Source organism: Sorex araneus, chromosome 11 (genome assembly GCF_027595985.1).
Source record: "Sorex araneus isolate mSorAra2 chromosome 11, mSorAra2.pri, whole genome shotgun sequence".
Classification (NCBI taxonomy): Eukaryota; Metazoa; Chordata; class Mammalia; order Eulipotyphla; family Soricidae; genus Sorex; species Sorex araneus.
Genome location: NC_073312.1, coordinates 24,664,426 through 24,680,330, shown reverse-complemented (window position 1 = coordinate 24,680,330; position 15,905 = coordinate 24,664,426). Strand labels below are relative to the sequence as shown.

The 15,905-nt window shown below is 48.8% G+C and overlaps 1 protein-coding gene across 7 annotated transcripts in view; it reads left to right on the top strand.

Annotated features, from left to right (window-relative positions):
- Positions 1-15,905, top strand: part of GBF1 (golgi brefeldin A resistant guanine nucleotide exchange factor 1) — a 136,686-nt gene that overhangs the window by 117,547 nt on the left and 3,234 nt on the right. For 3 of the 7 annotated variants that reach the window (XM_055118783.1, XM_055118781.1, XM_055118782.1), the window contains 19 exons: positions 284-473; positions 1,583-1,723; positions 2,256-2,344; positions 3,854-4,056; positions 4,548-4,671; positions 4,947-5,072; positions 5,576-5,658; positions 6,382-6,618; positions 7,030-7,123; positions 7,597-7,773; positions 8,301-8,365; positions 8,664-8,787; positions 8,967-9,038; positions 9,151-9,245; positions 9,500-9,653; positions 13,279-13,504; positions 14,138-14,298; positions 14,430-14,679; positions 14,803-15,008. In XM_055118783.1, coding sequence (XP_054974758.1) covers positions 284-473; positions 1,583-1,723; positions 2,256-2,344; positions 3,854-4,056; positions 4,548-4,671; positions 4,947-5,072; positions 5,576-5,658; positions 6,382-6,618; positions 7,030-7,123; positions 7,597-7,773; positions 8,301-8,365; positions 8,664-8,787; positions 8,967-9,038; positions 9,151-9,245; positions 9,500-9,653; positions 13,279-13,504; positions 14,138-14,298; positions 14,430-14,679; positions 14,803-15,008 — 2,817 coding nt within the window. Of the gene's footprint in view, positions 1-283; positions 474-1,582; positions 1,724-2,255; positions 2,345-3,853; positions 4,057-4,547; positions 4,672-4,946; positions 5,073-5,575; positions 5,659-6,381; positions 6,619-7,029; positions 7,124-7,596; positions 7,774-8,300; positions 8,366-8,663; positions 8,788-8,966; positions 9,039-9,150; positions 9,246-9,499; positions 9,654-13,278; positions 13,505-14,137; positions 14,299-14,429; positions 14,680-14,802; positions 15,009-15,201; positions 15,774-15,905 lie in introns of those variants that run through there. The other 4 variants (XM_055118785.1, XM_055118784.1, XM_055118787.1 and 1 more) reach the window with 3 other exon arrangements.

The window sequence follows — 15,905 nt, the reverse complement described above, 5'->3', positions numbered from 1 at the left end:
TGACTTGCAACACAGACACTGAGAGGTCATCATACTTGGCCCATTGTCTACTTTCGGCATACATCTCCCATCCTGATTGATTCCTTCAGCCAGCATTGAGAAAAGGTTTAACATTGTTAAGGAAGTCTCTAGCAATAGTGAGGATACTATATCACAGAAGGAAATAGGAAGAAGACATTTTCTTGGGCCAATGCGAAAGTTACAAAATTCAGAATTTAAACTCAGGAAGTTTAAAGTATAAAATTTTCTAACCTCAAGTCTCCTGGATCTTTTCACTTTCCAGAATGCCTTCCCTGTGTCTGGTCAGCTCTATACAACACACCTACTATCCCTGGATGCCCTGTTGACGGTGATTGATAGCACTGAGGGCCATTGCCAGGCCAAAGTCATGAGTAACCTTAGCCAGCAGGAGAAGAAAGAGGCAACCAGACCCAGCTGTGATGCAGTAGAAGGCTCCCGAGAAGTCAGCAGTTGTGAGAGACATTTCTTTCTTTGAGGGGCCCAGGGCTCTATACTTGGCCCTTTCTACTCCTTTCTCTTGCTCTATGTCTTTTCTCCGGGACACTCCCAGTTCTGTGTTTCCAAATTTTGGTGGTTTGAATCACAGGCAGGCAGGGAGGTTAGCAGAACTCGTAGATTACTCCTTTTTCATTCCTTTGTGTAATTTTTTGTTTTGTTTTGTTTTTGTCTTTGTTTTTTTGTTGCTTTTTGGGTCACAGCCGGCGATGCATAGGGGTTACTCCTGACTCATGCAGTCAGGAATTACTCCTGGCGGTGCTCGGGGGACCATATGGGATGCTGGGAATCGAACCTGGGTCGGCTGCGTGTAAGGCAAATGCCCGACTCGCTGTGCTGTTGCTCCAGCCCCTCCTTCATGTAATTTTTTATAAAATTATTTTAATAAAATTCTTTTTATGGGGGGGAAAAGAAAGAACAGGGATTAGATCGGAGAAATAGTTCAAAGAGCTGAAGCTTTGGCAGATTTCGCATGGGAGAAGCCTGGATTTGATCCACAGCACTATATGATCCATCAGCCCTTATGGGTGTGACCCAAAAGAAAAAATTATAAAGGGTATGGGACTTCTTTTCCTAAAAACTCCAGACCCTGCTTTTACCCAGCCACAGTGTCTGCTTCCCACTCTAATCCCTTTCTTCCTTGATAGAGGTTTCAAAAGATGAGGGGAAATGGGCAATCGCTTTGTTCAATTATAGACTCTAATTTGACTGACTGGACAAAAAGTACTTGCTGGGCTTGGGTTTGTCCAGTGCTGGCAGCCTGTGTGTAGCATGTGGGTCTCCTTGATTTGACTTCTCCCATCACTCTATTTCCTTAAATCCCTTTAATATCCTTTACCTTCTTTTTTTTTTTCTTTTTGGGTCACACCTGGCAATGCACAGGGGTTACTCCTGGCTCTGCACCCAGGAACCACTCCTGGCAGTGCTCAGGGGACCATATGGGATGCTGGGAATTGAACCTGGGTCGGCCACGTGCAAGGCAAACGCCCTACCCGCTGTGCTATAGCTCCAGCTCCCATCCTTTACCTTCTTAAGTCTTCATGTGTTTATCTTTTCCTTTTCCCAGCTGAGAGAATAGCCAGTGATGGGAAAGCTGCAAGCCTGGCACCTGACACCCCAGGCCTGCATCTGCCAGGTGGAGGGTGGCTGCCAGCAGATCATGGGAAGCCAGGATGCAGTGATCTGGAGGAAGCTGGAGATTCTGCAGGTGGGTTTTGGGTCCTCTTGACCATAGTCCCAACAACTAGAGGGCTTGGTGAGGAGCAGAGGGGAAGGGAACACTGATACTCGACGACAGTGCTTGAGAGAGCCCTGGCTGATCACCATGCGTCACACTCAAAGGGGGGGCTAGAAGCCAGTTGGATCTCTGGAACCTAGGTCTTCTAAGGAGGTGGAAGAGAGGCTGGAGAGATAGTACAGCGGGCAGGGCATTTGCCTTGCATGTGGCCAACCCAGGTTCAATCCCCGGTATCCCAAATGGTTCCTCGAACACAGCCAGGAGTAATTCCTGAGTGCAGAACCAGGAGTAACTGCTGAGCATCACCAAGTATGGCCCCAAAACAAATACACACACACACAAAAGAAGAAGTGGAAGATTGATGGGAAGTGGAAGATTGATGAGAACAAGAAAATTTCTGGGGCATCTTCACAAGATAGTATATCAATAGCCTTCCAAAAGTCATCCTGGTGAAAGAGGTCTTATGGGTTTTTTTTTTTCCCTTTCTTCCCCCTGTTCCTAGCTGACAAAAAGTTTACCCGGAAGCCACTTCGATTTTCCTGCCTCCTACCAGATCCACGGGAACTGATTGAAATTAAAAACAAAAAGAAGGTACATGTAGATATCCCCAGAATTCAGTTTCTTCCCACCACTGTCTGGGTGTCCTTACTAGGATCTCTGCCTAGAGAATGAGGAGAAACTGTCACCTCAGTGGACAGCTTCCTAAGGCTAGTCAGACCTCCTGGGACTTCAGCAACCCTCCAGTCTCCTGCTTCTAAACCATGTAGTCAGGGGCCGGAGTGATAGCACAGCGGGTAAGGTGTTTGCCTTGCACGCGGCTAACCCGGGTTCGGTCCCCGGCATCCCATATGGTCCCCCAAGCACTGCCAGGGGCAATTCCTGAGTGCAAAGCCAGGAGTAAGTAGCCCCTGAGCACTGCTGGGTGTGACCCAAAAAGCAAAAAAAAAAAAAAAAAAAAAAAAAAAACTCAATAAACCATGTAGTTAGGCATGGCCCTCAGCAAATACTGCCTGGCTGAGCCCTAGGAGTTTCATGTGAGTCACTGACGGTTATTTGTCATCTCCAGCTAGTGGTAATGAGTGCAATAAAAGGGAGTTGCCACTTATTCTGGTACTTTATTTGGTAAAATTTAAATAACTGCTTCTTCGCTTGCCTTTCCCCACCCCTACCCCTTAAATAGGAGACACACTCAGACATACTTTGGGGGCCGGGGCCTCTCCCAGTAATACTCAGCTCTGTAATATAGGCCTGAAAGTTTGGTTTCAGAGCCAGCAAGGCTCAGGGTCCTTGTGGTACCAGAGATTGAACTTAGGGCCTCAGACATCCTAGGCATGTGCTGTATCACCTGAGCCATATCTCTAGCCCCTGTCTGGCTTTCTTAACACAGAGAACATCTGCCATCCAACCCTTACTTTCTCTTGTTCCCAGCCTAAATAACTGGTTTATATGTGCTCTTGATTGCAGAGCTCTGAGTAGACAGAGAGTTGAGTTATCATTGTTCTTTTTTTCCTTCAAACCTCAGAACACTGAATTAGGAAACCAAAGAAAGAAGGATAATCCAAGCTAGGCTTGCTGTAAAGAAATGTCAAAGATGGCTATAGGGGCTGGAGCGATAGCACAGTGGGTAGGGCATTTGCCTTGCATGCAGCCAACCCAGGTTCGATTCCCAGCATGGGAATATGCTGGGAATCATATGGTCCCCTGAGCACCGCCAGGAGTAATTCCTGAGTGCAGAGCCACGAGTAACTCCTGAGCACTGCTGGATGTGACCCAAAAAGAAAAAAGAAAAAAAAAAAAGATGGCTGTAAAGTAGAACAAAAGGAAAAAAAATCTTGCTAATTTCTTTTCTACTTTTTTTTCCCTAATTTTCAACTTGTTGGAGGAAGTCCTATTGCATCTTGAACAGCCAGAAGATGATGAAAAGGAGCTCCTCAGCCAATTCAAACTAGTCGTGAAGACTGGGAAAAGCTAAAGCCAGCATGACCCAGTTCTGGTCCTAGGAGCCTATTAAGTGCCCCCCTATTGCCCATGATGGATTCTAGCCTGGCTTTGTTTGGTTTATGGATAGGGAGGTTTCTCACACCTGCTGTTTCTCTCCAGCTGCTGATCACTGGCACAGAGCAGTTCAACCAGAAGCCAAGGAAGGGAATCCAGTTTCTTCAGGAGAAAGGCCTCCTCGCCATCCCAATGGACAATGCAGAGGTAGCCCAGTGGCTCCGAGAGAACCCTCGGCTGGACAAGAAAATGATTGGCGAGTTCGTGAGTGATCGTAAAAACATTGACCTGTTGGACAGTTTTGTGAGGTAAGGAAGTCGCTGCTCGGTAGAGCCTAGATTCCAGGGGCTGAGGGTGCACTCAGGCCAGAGTACCCCAGTGTGAAGAGTATGAAGGTGCTTGCCGCTGTGGGGAATCCTATGTTCTCTCTCTCATATCTCTCTGTCTCTCATTCCCTGGTTTCTCAAATAAAGTTGTTTTACTTAGAAAAAGGAAAAAGTACCCAGGAGATGTAAAGTCTGTTGAGCATGAAAAGCTCGGGGACACTGTAACAGAGAGCCCGGCATAGGCTGGAGCGATAGCACAGCAGGGAGGGCGTTTGCCTTGCACGCAGCCGACCTGGGTTCGATCCCCAGCATCCCATATAGTCCCCTGAGCACCATGAGGAGTAATTCCTGAATGCAGAGCCAGGAGTAACCCCTGTGTGTGACCCAAAAAGAAAAAAGAAAAAAAAAAAAAGAGAGAGCCCAGCATGTCCAGCTTACACGTCTTCAGCAACTTTGTTCTTCCTCCTCCACAGCACCTTCAGTTTTCAGGGCCTGCGGTTGGACGAAGCCCTGCGCCTCTACCTAGAAGCCTTTCGCTTGCCCGGGGAAGCGCCGGTCATCCAGAGGCTGCTGGAAGTCTTCACAGAGCATTGGAGGGTGAGTCGAGTGTTTGGGGCTGATCTCAGCACCCCAGTTTAATTTTAGGGCTTCTGTGGCCCCAAAGGACCTTGTTGCCTCCTAAGGAGGCTGAGAACAACTAGGACAGGGCACCTCGGTGAGTGTTCCTTAGAGAAGCCGTCTTCTCTCAGGGACTTGGCAAGAGGTTGTTGCTGGTATCTCCCCTCTGTCCGAGCCTTGACCAGCGGATTGGTAGTAAGGGTCTAACTGACCAGAAAAGGGCATTGACTCAGGTGGGGTCTTTGCTTTTTCAGAATTGTAACGGCTCCCCATTTGCCAATAGCGATGCCTGCTTTGCCTTGGCCTACGCTGTCATCTTGCTTAACACTGACCAGCATAACCACAACGTTCGCAAACAGAATGCGCCCATGACCCTTGAGGTAAGCCACGGCAGAGACAACCCAGCACAGCTTTGGGATTTTTGTTTGTTTAGGTTTTTGTTCATTTTTAAGTAAAACAGATTTTATTTGGAGGTATTTCAGGAAGGGAAAGGAGGGAAAGTGAGAGAGTAATGCGTGCGTGAGAGAGAGGAGGGATTCTCAAAGGTAGAGAGAGACCTGCACACATCCCAGCGTTAGACAGGAAAACATGAAACTACACATCTCAAGACGGGAGGTGCGGGCAACACATGTGCTCGGGCAGCATATGTGCCTGCAGCACAACTTCGAAGGCAGCTGGAAGGACCTGAGGTTTCCAGTGGACACTTTTCTGTCCAGGGGAATTGGGGAGGACTGGCCAATCCAGAAAGGGAGCAGGGGTGAGGAGGTGCATCCTCTCATTTTCTGTTTCCGAGCTCCTATTTACCACAATCCAGGCATTCCTTGGGTGGGGCTTTAGCACGACTGTGGTAGAGGGAGAGGAAAATTGATTGGTCTTCCTCTAGGAGTTTCGCAAAAACCTGAAAGGTGTGAATGGAGGCAAAGACTTTGAACAAGACATCCTGGAAGACATGTACAACGCCATCAAGTGAGTATGTGGAGAGTGTTGTCGCATCTCTCTTAAGGAGATGCATACTGTTTTCCCAGCTTTACGGTTGCATCCAACCGTAAAGGGGTGGCTCAGCAGTAAAGCACATACCCTGCATACATGAGACCTGGGCTCTATTCCTGGCACCGCAGGGGCAGGGGGTGGCTGAAACAATACTGTAGTACTCTATACTCTAACCAGGGTCCCACTACCCCTGCTGCAGTCATCCCTTACTCCTCAGACCCAAAGCAGCTGTGTTCTCCTGTCTAGTTCACAAGATGCATCCTGGGAATAATAACCCAACAGGGTGCTGCAGGCTGATACTCGAGTCAGAATCAAAAGATGGGACACTTCATTCTTTACTGTAAATCAGAAAAGGTAGAAGAGTTTATGCTTTCATACCCAGAAAGAATGAGATCTTTCTGTAGAACGAAAGGCCCCGCTTAGAGACAGGGCCTTGAGATTGGCCCGGCGGCAGTGGGCGGTGGTGGAGTTGGGAAGCAGACCACTGGCTGCATTTTGGGTACCTCCTACTGATGGGTGACCTCCTACTGATGGATGACCTCCTACTGATGGATGACCTCCTACTGATGGATGAACTCCTACTGATGGATGACCTCCTACTGACGGATGAACTCATACTTAAGGAAAGGGTGGCCAGTATGGTAAAGTCCTTTGTTGAGTTCACACCCCGCACCTACTCCTTCCCTTGCCTCCTGACAGGAATGAGGAAATTGTGATGCCTGAGGAGCAGACAGGCTGGGTACGGGAGAATTACGTGTGGAATGTGTTGCTTCATCGAGGTGCCACTCCAGAGGGCATATTCCTACGTGTGCCTGCTGGAAGCTACGATCTTGACCTCTTCACCATGACCTGGGGCCCAACTATTGCTGCTCTTTCTTATGTCTTTGACAAAAGTCTTGAAGAGACAATCATCCAGAAAGCCATCTCAGGCTTCAGGTAGCCCATATTTGACTTTGGTTCTTAACTCCCTCCTACCTCTCTGAGCTGACATGGTTGCCTTCATGAGAAGGGAGTGAGGGAGGCTAAAGCTTGGGAAAACTTAGTCTTAAACAGCTCAAGACAGGGTCAGAAGAGATAATGCAGTGGGTAGGGGGCTTGCCTTGCCCAGGTTTGATCCCAGCACCCCATATGGTCCCCCAAGTCCCTCCAGAAGTGGATCCTTAAGCACAGAGCCATGACTAAGCCCTGAGCACTGCCAGATGTGGCCCAAAAACCAAAATATATTCAAGAGAAAAATGTTTCATCCTGGAACTAACGATGGAAGAATCCCAGACCTGTCTCCTCAGAGACTTGAGGCTGCCATGTCTTCTGCTGACTCTTTCTGTGGTGGGTGGGGTGCCGTTACAGGAAGTGTGCCATGATCTCTGCCCACTACGGCCTCAGCGATGTGTTTGACAATCTCATCATCTCCTTGTGCAAATTCACAGCTCTCAGCAGTGAGGTAAGCTAGGACAGGGATCATGAACTTCAAGTTCCAAAATAGGACCCTTCTTTTAGCCACAGATCTACCCTTCTCTGCAGACTGGTCCCCTTAGCATCTTCCTCACCGCACATGACTACTTGAGCTTTACTTCGGCCATTTCTGTCTTGTACACCCTAGGATGAGAATAGTACGTTGTCATGTAACAGTAAATGGAGAGAAGAAGAATTAGTGGGGAGGGCCCTAATCAGATTCACCCTTCTATAAAAACCTAGAGAATCAAAACCAAATCAGAAGGAGGATAGATAAGTAGAGGCATGAAGATTTCTTTTTCTCATCATATGCCAGGCCTATTTTTGATATTGCTGCTTTTTCTTATGTCTTTGACAAAAGTCTTGAAGAGAGAATCATTCAGAAAGCCATCTCAGGCTTCAGGTAGTCCGTGTTTGGCCTTGGTCTTAACTTCCTCCTAAACCTCTTCTTATCTTTCCCAGTCTATCGAGAATCTTCCCAGTGTGTTTGGAAGCAACCCTAAAGCCCATATTGCAGCCAAGACTGTATTCCATCTGGCCCATCGTCATGGTGACATCTTGCGTGAGGGCTGGAAGAATATCATGGAGGCCATGCTACAACTCTTCCGAGCCCAGCTGCTGCCCAAGGCTATGGTGGAGGTAATTCTTGGGAAGAGGCTGAACAACAGGGAGAGAGCTCCAAGATTCTGTGCTGCCTATATATAGAGAACTGGTCAAGAGCAGCACTTACAAGTGAAACTTACAAGGAGTGCCTCAGATAAACCACCACAGACATGGACGAGGTGGGCAGCTATGAAAAAAGGCCAGTAGAAATAATCATGGTTCATCAATTAGGGGAGGCCAAATCAATCATGTAGGGCAGAGAGCAACAGGAAGACAGCAAGAATTTTGTCCGGAAGATAAGGAAGTGCAAAGTGCATATGGAAACAAGTTATTGCTTTTTTTTTTTTTTTTTTTTTTTTTTTTTTTTTTTGCTTTTTTGGGTCACACCCAGCGATGCACAGGGGTCACTCCTGGCTCATGCACTCAGGAATTACTCCTGGCAGTGCTCGGGGGACCATATGGGATGCTGGGATTCGAACCCGGGTCAGCCGCGTGCAAGGCAAACGCCCTACCCGCTGTGCTATCACTCCAGCCCCAAGTTATTGCTTATTGATCTTATCCAGGTTGAAGATTTTGTGGATCCCAATGGCAAGATCTTTCTACAGCGTGAGGAGACGCCATCTAACCGGTAAGGATAGAGCAGAGGTAGAGGCTGAAGGCCTCTGCTGGAGGGAGGATCAACACTTTGGAGCTTGGGGCCAGAGCGATAGTACAGCAGATAAAGCACTTGCCTTGCATGCAGCTGACACAGGTTCCATCCCTGGCATTCCATATGGTCCCCTTGAGCACCTCCAGGAGTAATTCCTGAGTGCAGAGCCAAGAGTAACCCCTGAGCATCACCGCGTCTAAGGCCCACAAAACAAAAAATGAACAAAGAAATCAGAAAAACTTTGGAGCTCACCAGGATTTATACTATTTTTCTACAGAGGAGAATCAACAGTGTTGAGCTTTGTGAGCTGGTTAACACTAAGCGGTACTGAGCAGTCCAGTGTGCGGGGCCCATCCACTGAGACCCAGGAGGCCAAGAAAATAGCCTTGGACTGTATCAAGGTAACTTCCTGTCCTGGTGAACAAACGCAGTCCCTCCCTCCTGGACAGATGGACTGAAAACTAGAACCATCTAAGATTTGTGGCCACAGCTTGACTCCTGCCCTCGCTCCCTGGCTCTTGGGACATTCTCTTCCTTCTGGCTCTTGTCACTGTCCCCCTCTTTCTTGTATCCCTTCTAGCAATGTGACCCAGAAAAGATGATCACAGAGAGCAAGTTCCTCCAGCTGGAGTCACTGCAAGAGCTTATGAAGGTAAAGAATGAAGAGGAAACGGATGGAATGAACAGGGGTCAGCATGAGTGGGTGTGCCTCGGTTTCCTTCATCCTCCTTTGTGCCTCCTTTCCTTCTGTTCTCCATTTCCAGGCTTTGGTGTCCGTAACACCAGATGAAGAAACATACGATGAAGAAGATGCTGCTTTCTGCCTGGAGATGCTGCTGAGGATTGTGCTGGAGAACAGGTAAAAGCAGTCTTGAAGCAGGCCTCATGCAAGGACTGCCAAAGGAATGGGAGCCCGGAGTCAGCTTGCTGAACAGGCACTGGAAGCAAGAAAGGCCGGAGGCTCAGCAAGTGGAGGAGAAACTTCCTCACTACCTGTCTGCTTAGGTTCCACTTTTCAGTGAATCGACACAGGTCAAACCTGACTCAGAAAGAGAGGCTTGCTGTTGGGGGCCTCTCCAGTTAAGGCCAGCCCCCTCCCTTGTGTTTCCTCAGGGATCGTGTAGGCTGTGTGTGGCAGACAGTTCGAGACCATCTCTACCACTTGTGTGTCCAGGCACAGGATTTCTGCTTTCTTGTGGAGCGGGCGGTAGTAGGGCTGCTGCGCTTGGCCATTCGACTGCTCCGGAGAGAAGAGATCAGTGGCCAGGTAAGCAGAATGCAACTGGGAAGCAAGAAGAAGGGATGCAGTGGATTGAAGCCACTGTGTCATGTATGGAGACAGCCTAAAATAGATTGCATTTAGTGCCATATGTGAGCAGTAGCCAGCCACGGGGCCAGCTAGTTAAACATGCGGTGGGCTTTTTGGAATGGTGTCAAGTATGAGGCCAGTGCTCAGTTCCTCTGCAGGCTTGTATGACACTGTTGAGGTCCTGAACCTGGTTTTCTGGCTTTCCTGCTTAGGATCTCTTACATCTTTTGGTTTTTACTCTAAAAGACAATCGAGAGTAATTGTACAGAGGGTAAGGAGCTTGCTTGCACACAGCCAACCCAGATTCACTTCTGTCCCCCAAGCCCATCCAGGAGTGATCCCTGAACACAGAGCCAGGAATAAGCCCTGAGCACAGCGAGGTGTGGCCCCAAAATATAAATAAAAGACAATCAGCAAAAAACTAATACAGGATTTCTTCAAGGCTACAGGATATAAGTTGAACAATTATATTTCTGGCAGATGTTTTGTTTTGTTTTCTTTTGTTGTGGGAGGTGAAGGGTGGGCCATGTCAGTCCATACTCAGGAATTACAGATGGGAGCCATCTAAGGTACACGGGATCAAACCTGGATCAGCCATGTACAAGGCAAGTGCCCTACCTGCTGTACTTTCTCTTGGGGACCTAATTACATTTCTGTATACTAACAATGACCAGTGGACAATGAAACCAAAAACACAATACAGATAATAAGTGCCCCAGATAAAATATTTACATACCTAAGAAAGTACTTTAGGATATGCATGCTGAAAATTATAAACTTCTAATGAAAGAAATCCAAGATTCCAAGGGCTAGAGAGATATATCGCAGGTAAGGCACTGCTGGGAGGGAGGCCTGAGCTTCGTGAAAAACATGTGCTTTACATGTGTAAGATCCTGGGTTTGATTTTTGGGTCATACCCAGCGTTACTTAGGGCTTGCTTCTAGCTCTGTGCTCAGGGATCGCTCCTGGGGTGATTGGGAGACCATAATTCGTGCCAGGGATCGAACCCAGGTTGGTCACAAGCAGAGCAAAGGCCAAAACACCTTACCCACTATACAATTTTTTTTTTCTTTTTGCATCATACTCAGTGGTGCTCAGAAATCACTCCTGGCAGTGTATGGCACCATATGGGATGTCTGGGATTCAACCCAGGTTGGCCACTTGCAAGACAATGCCCTACCCACTGTAGTATCACTCTGGCCCCACCATTGCACTATTTCTCTAGCCCCAAGAACTCTGGATTTGACACCTGGCACCAATTTGGTTTTTTGAGTCACACCTGGCAATGCTCAGGGGTTACTCCTGGCTCTGTGCTCAGAAATTACTCCTGGCAGTGTTTGAGGACCATATGGGATGCCAGGATTGGATCCGTGTCAGTCACGTGCAAGGCAAACACCCTACCCACTGTATTATCATTTCAGCTCCCCAGATATTTTTAATAAGTAAAAATAACACACCATTGAAATGTGTAACAACTTGGATGACTCTCCAAGATATGATGAGTATAAAAAGGCAGCCCCATGGGGCCTGAGAGATTGTACAGTGAGGAAGGTTATCCATCGCTTACCTTGCATGTGATCGATACTGGCTTGATCCCCACACCACATATAGTCCCTTGAGCTTCCATCAGCCTGGTTCTGAGTGCAGCCAGGTATAGTCCAAAACCCCCCAAAAGAAGAAAAATTCAATATCAAAAGATTATATACTACGGGCTGGAGAGATAGCACAGCGGGTAGGGCGTTTGCCTTGCACGCGGCCGACCCGGGTTCAAATCCCAGCATCCCATATGGTCCCCTGAGCACAGCCAGGGGTAATTCCTGAGTGCAGAGCCAGGAGTAACCCCTGTGCATCGCCAGGTGTGACCCAAAAAGCCAAAAAAAAAAAAAAAAAAAAAAAAAAAAAAAAAAGATTATATACTACATAATTCCTCTAATCTTTTTATTTGAAGTGTTTGGAGTTTTTTCTTTTTTGGGGGGTGGTCATTGGATCACACGCAGTCATGCTCTGGGGTTACTCTGGGCAATAATTTCTGCATTCAGAAATTACTCCAGGACCATATGGGATGCCCAGGATTGAATCCAGGTCAGCTGCATGCAGGGCAACCTGCCTTACCCACTGTACTATGCCTCCAGCCCCATAATGTAACACTTTTGAAACATAATGTAACACTTTTGATTTTTGTTGGTTTTGTTTTGGGACCACACTTGGCAATACTCAAGGTTCACTCCTAGTTTTGTATTCAGGGGTCACTCTTGGCAGTATTCAGGGGACCCTGTGCGGTGCTAAGGATTGAACCTGGGTTGCCTGCATGCAGTGCAAGATACCTGCTGTGCCCTCTCTCCACCCCTGGAACAGCACCATTTTATAAGTTGAGGATAGGTCGCAACGTGAGGGTTGAACTGGAAGGATGGGTGGGTGTGGTTACAAAAGGACAATATGAGGCATTCTGCGTTGGAAGTGTTCAGTGTATTCACTAGTGGTGGATACACACACTACAGGTGTTTAAATTGTGGAGAGCTTAGTGTAGATATTCTACTTGCACACATGAGTACAAGTTAAATGGAGGACATATGAATGAGACCGGGGCTTGGATCACTGTTGCTATTCTAGTTATACTACAGTTTTGCATACTATGAGACCATTGGGGTAAACTGGGCAAAGTATATAAGAAATCTCCTTATTATAGTATATAAGAAATCTCCTTATTATTTCCTACAACCGCTTATGTTTTGTTTCTAGTCGGGCCACTCCTGTCAGTACTCAGAACAGTGAACTCAGCCTCACATGCTGTGCCCGCGCTTTCCCTCTGATCTCTCTGGCCCTCCTCCAACTGCCATATGAATCAGTAATTATCTCCAGAATTTCAACGGAGAAAATGCAGAAGGGGGCGGAGAGAGCCGAGGTGGCGAGCACAGGTCCAGTACACGCCAGGCCCTAAGTCCATTCCCCCCACTCTTTGCCCCCCTCACACTGCTAACTGTGGCCCTGGTGGCCTACACACACTGCCAGGAACAGCCCCTAGGAAAGGGCGCCTGTGGAAATAGTTCGGAGGGTGGAGCCCATGGGAAGTCCAGGTTCAGCTCCAGCACTGCACGTCTCCCTGACCACTGCCAGGTGTGGCTTCAAACAAAACTGGAAACAAAATGAAAGGAGCAGAGAGATAGCACAGCAGGTAGGGTGTCTGCCTTGCTCATAGCCAACCTGGATTCAGTCTTTCCAGACGATCCCCCGAGCACTGCTAGCAGTAATTCCTGAGCACAGAGCCAGGAGTAGCCCCCGAGCACCACTGGGTATGGCAAAAAAAAAAAAAAAAAAATGAAGGGACTAGAGAGATCAGAGGGTGTCAGAGCAGTGCTTTGCACACGGGAGCCCCCGGTCCATCCCCAGCTCTGATCCCCACCATACCACATGTTCTCCCAAGTCCGTGAGCAGGCATGACCCCAACAGAAGAGGAAAACCCATTGGCACTGCCTTAGGCTGAGCCCAGCCAAACTTTCTCACTGGGCTAAGGAGACTGGCAGGGAGCGCTCTAGACAAGACGCTGTATGCCCACTTCCTGTTTCCCGCTTCCCACCCACCCTAGGTACTGCTCTCCCTGCGTATTTTGCTACTAATGAAGCCCAGTGTGCTATCCCGCGCCAGCCACCAGGTAGCCTACGGGCTCCACGAGCTCCTCAAGACCAACGCAGCCAACATCCACTCGGGGGACGACTGGGCCACCCTCTTTACACTGCTGGAGTGCATCGGCTCAGGCGTGAAGCCTCCCGCAGCCCTGCAGGCCACAGCCCGAGCCGATGCACCTGATGCTGGTAAGCCCTCTCCCAGGGAGCCCACACTAGCTGGTACACAATTAGGGTCCCATGGGTTGGATGAAAAACAGTGCAGGTCATTACATTCCATAATCAAGCACCCTTGGCTTCAGCCGTCTGCTTCCAGATCTTCATGCCTACTGGCCTCTCCCCAATACACTTGTTACACAGCAAGGTAAGGACCACTGGGGTAATACAAGAGGTTAAGGCATTTGCCTTGCTAGTAGCCAACCCTGGTTCAATCAGTAGCACTACATATGGTCTACTGAACACCACCCCTGAGCACAGAGCCAGGAATAACCCCTGAGCACTACTGGGTGTGGCCCAAAAGCCAAAAAAAAGGCAAGTAGACAGCGGAAAAGAGTATTAGTTCCCAGAAACTGTGTGCGTGCCTCCACACCCTCCATAGACAGCTGCTCCTTCATGCCATCAGGAGCCCAAATTAGCCCGCTGCCCTATTTGGTTCAGGGAAAAGAACTGCCTGCGCCATCTGTCACCTCCCTTTGGACAGGGCTAAAACTAAGTCAAACTGAGAGAGGGGAGAGGCCAGACCCCAGCACTTCTCTTCTGTGACCAAAGTTGTCTTGTCCCAGAGTCCTAACCCCATACTGATTGCCTTCCCTGCTGGTCTAGGGGCCCAGTCAGACAGTGAGCTTCCTTCCTACCATCCAAACGATGTGGTCCTGGATCGAGGCTACACTTCCGACTCCGAGGTCTATACTGACCATGGCAGGCCCGGCAAGATCCATCGCTCAGCCACAGATGCTGATGTGGTCAACAGCGGGTGGTTAGTGGTGAGTGAACACATGGGCAGTGGATGAGTCTTCCCTCCCCCACCTGTGGGGAAGCGTTCTGGCCCTCTGGGAGGTTATTTCGGGAGCATGGGGAGCAAACATGGATTCTCAGCTCTTTTTGTATAATACAGGTAGGGAAAGATGACATTGATAACTCCAAACCCGGGCCTAGGCCCAGCCGGCCAAGCTCTTCTTCACCCCTGGTCAATCAGTACAGCCTGACTGTGGGACTAGACCTTGGACCACATGACACTAAATCCCTGCTTAAGTGCGTGGAGTCACTGTCCTTCATTGTGCGCGACGCTGCCCATATCACACCCGACAACTTTGAGCTCTGCGTCAAAACTCTTCGCATCTTTGTGGAGGCCAGCCTGAATGGTGGTGGGTCACCCGATGCGGAGCCTGGGGAAGTAACCATGTGAATGAGTGGGGGAGAGTGAGGACTGGGCGGGCCATCTGTGCCCTCTAGCTTGGCAGTGAGAGCTGCCTTCTGGTTCTGCTCAGGGTGCAAGTCCCAGGAGAAACGTGGGAAGAGCCACAAATATGACAGCAAAGGGAACCGCTTCAAGAAGAAATCCAAGGAAGGCTCAATGCTTCGGCGGCCTCGAACCTCCAGCCAACATGCCACGCGGGGTGGGCATAGTGACGATGATGAGGATGAAGGCGTGCCTGCCAGCTACCACACGGTGTCTTTACAGGTCAGTCAGGACGTAAGTATGGCACCCTTTACTACTTCCTCCCCCTGTCCTTGCCTTTGGGAATGTGGCCAGGGATAGGGACAGCCAGGGCCAAGAGGGAGGGTCCGTGTTTTCCAGCCCAGGCCCTCAGTCACCCACTCTGCAGTGTCCCCTGTACCTGTCTTTGTTTGCTTGAATTTTAAGGTCTATTTATTTTTTTGAATAGGTAATGTATGCACATGGTACAAAGTTCAAAAGGTACAAAAGGGTAAACAGATCAAAGTAAGTTCTCCTTCGTTCCTGTCCCTAATCACTAAGTTCCCCTCACCAGAAGCAACCGCTGCCACCTATTTCCTGCCTGTTCTCCCAGTCATTCTGTGTCTATTCAAGAGAGAGGAAATGTGTTTTGTCAGCAGACTTCATAGCACTAGAAAACTGGAAAACTAATTGTCTCCGTAGACTAACCTTAGAAAAACAACAAAATGAAGAAATATTAAATGTGGTGAGACACTGTAGCTCGTCAGAGCTTCTAAGCTGAAGTTTGCTTTGTTTTTAAAAATTAGATTAACAAGACTTTATCTGCCATCAGAGGATATGAAAGAATTGCGGAGAAAGTATTTCTCATAGTGTTGCTCAGTATTAAGTCGAGTTCACATCCTCCTCAAATCTGCTCTGTTAGAGAAAAACCCAACTCCGGCCAGCAGGATTGGAGCATGAGACTGGGGCAGGAGGGGCCTGGCGGGGTTGGCTCTAGGTGCTCCCTTGAGGACTCAGTCAGGGACAGAGGGAGAGACAGAGAGGGAGTGGGAGGGGGAGAGGGGAGGAGGAGGGAGGGAGGGGGAGGGAGGGGAGGGGAGGTGGAGCGGGAGGAAGGGAGCATGTGTGGGATGGGACGGGGTGGCTGCACCACAGCTAATCCCTTCCGGTTCC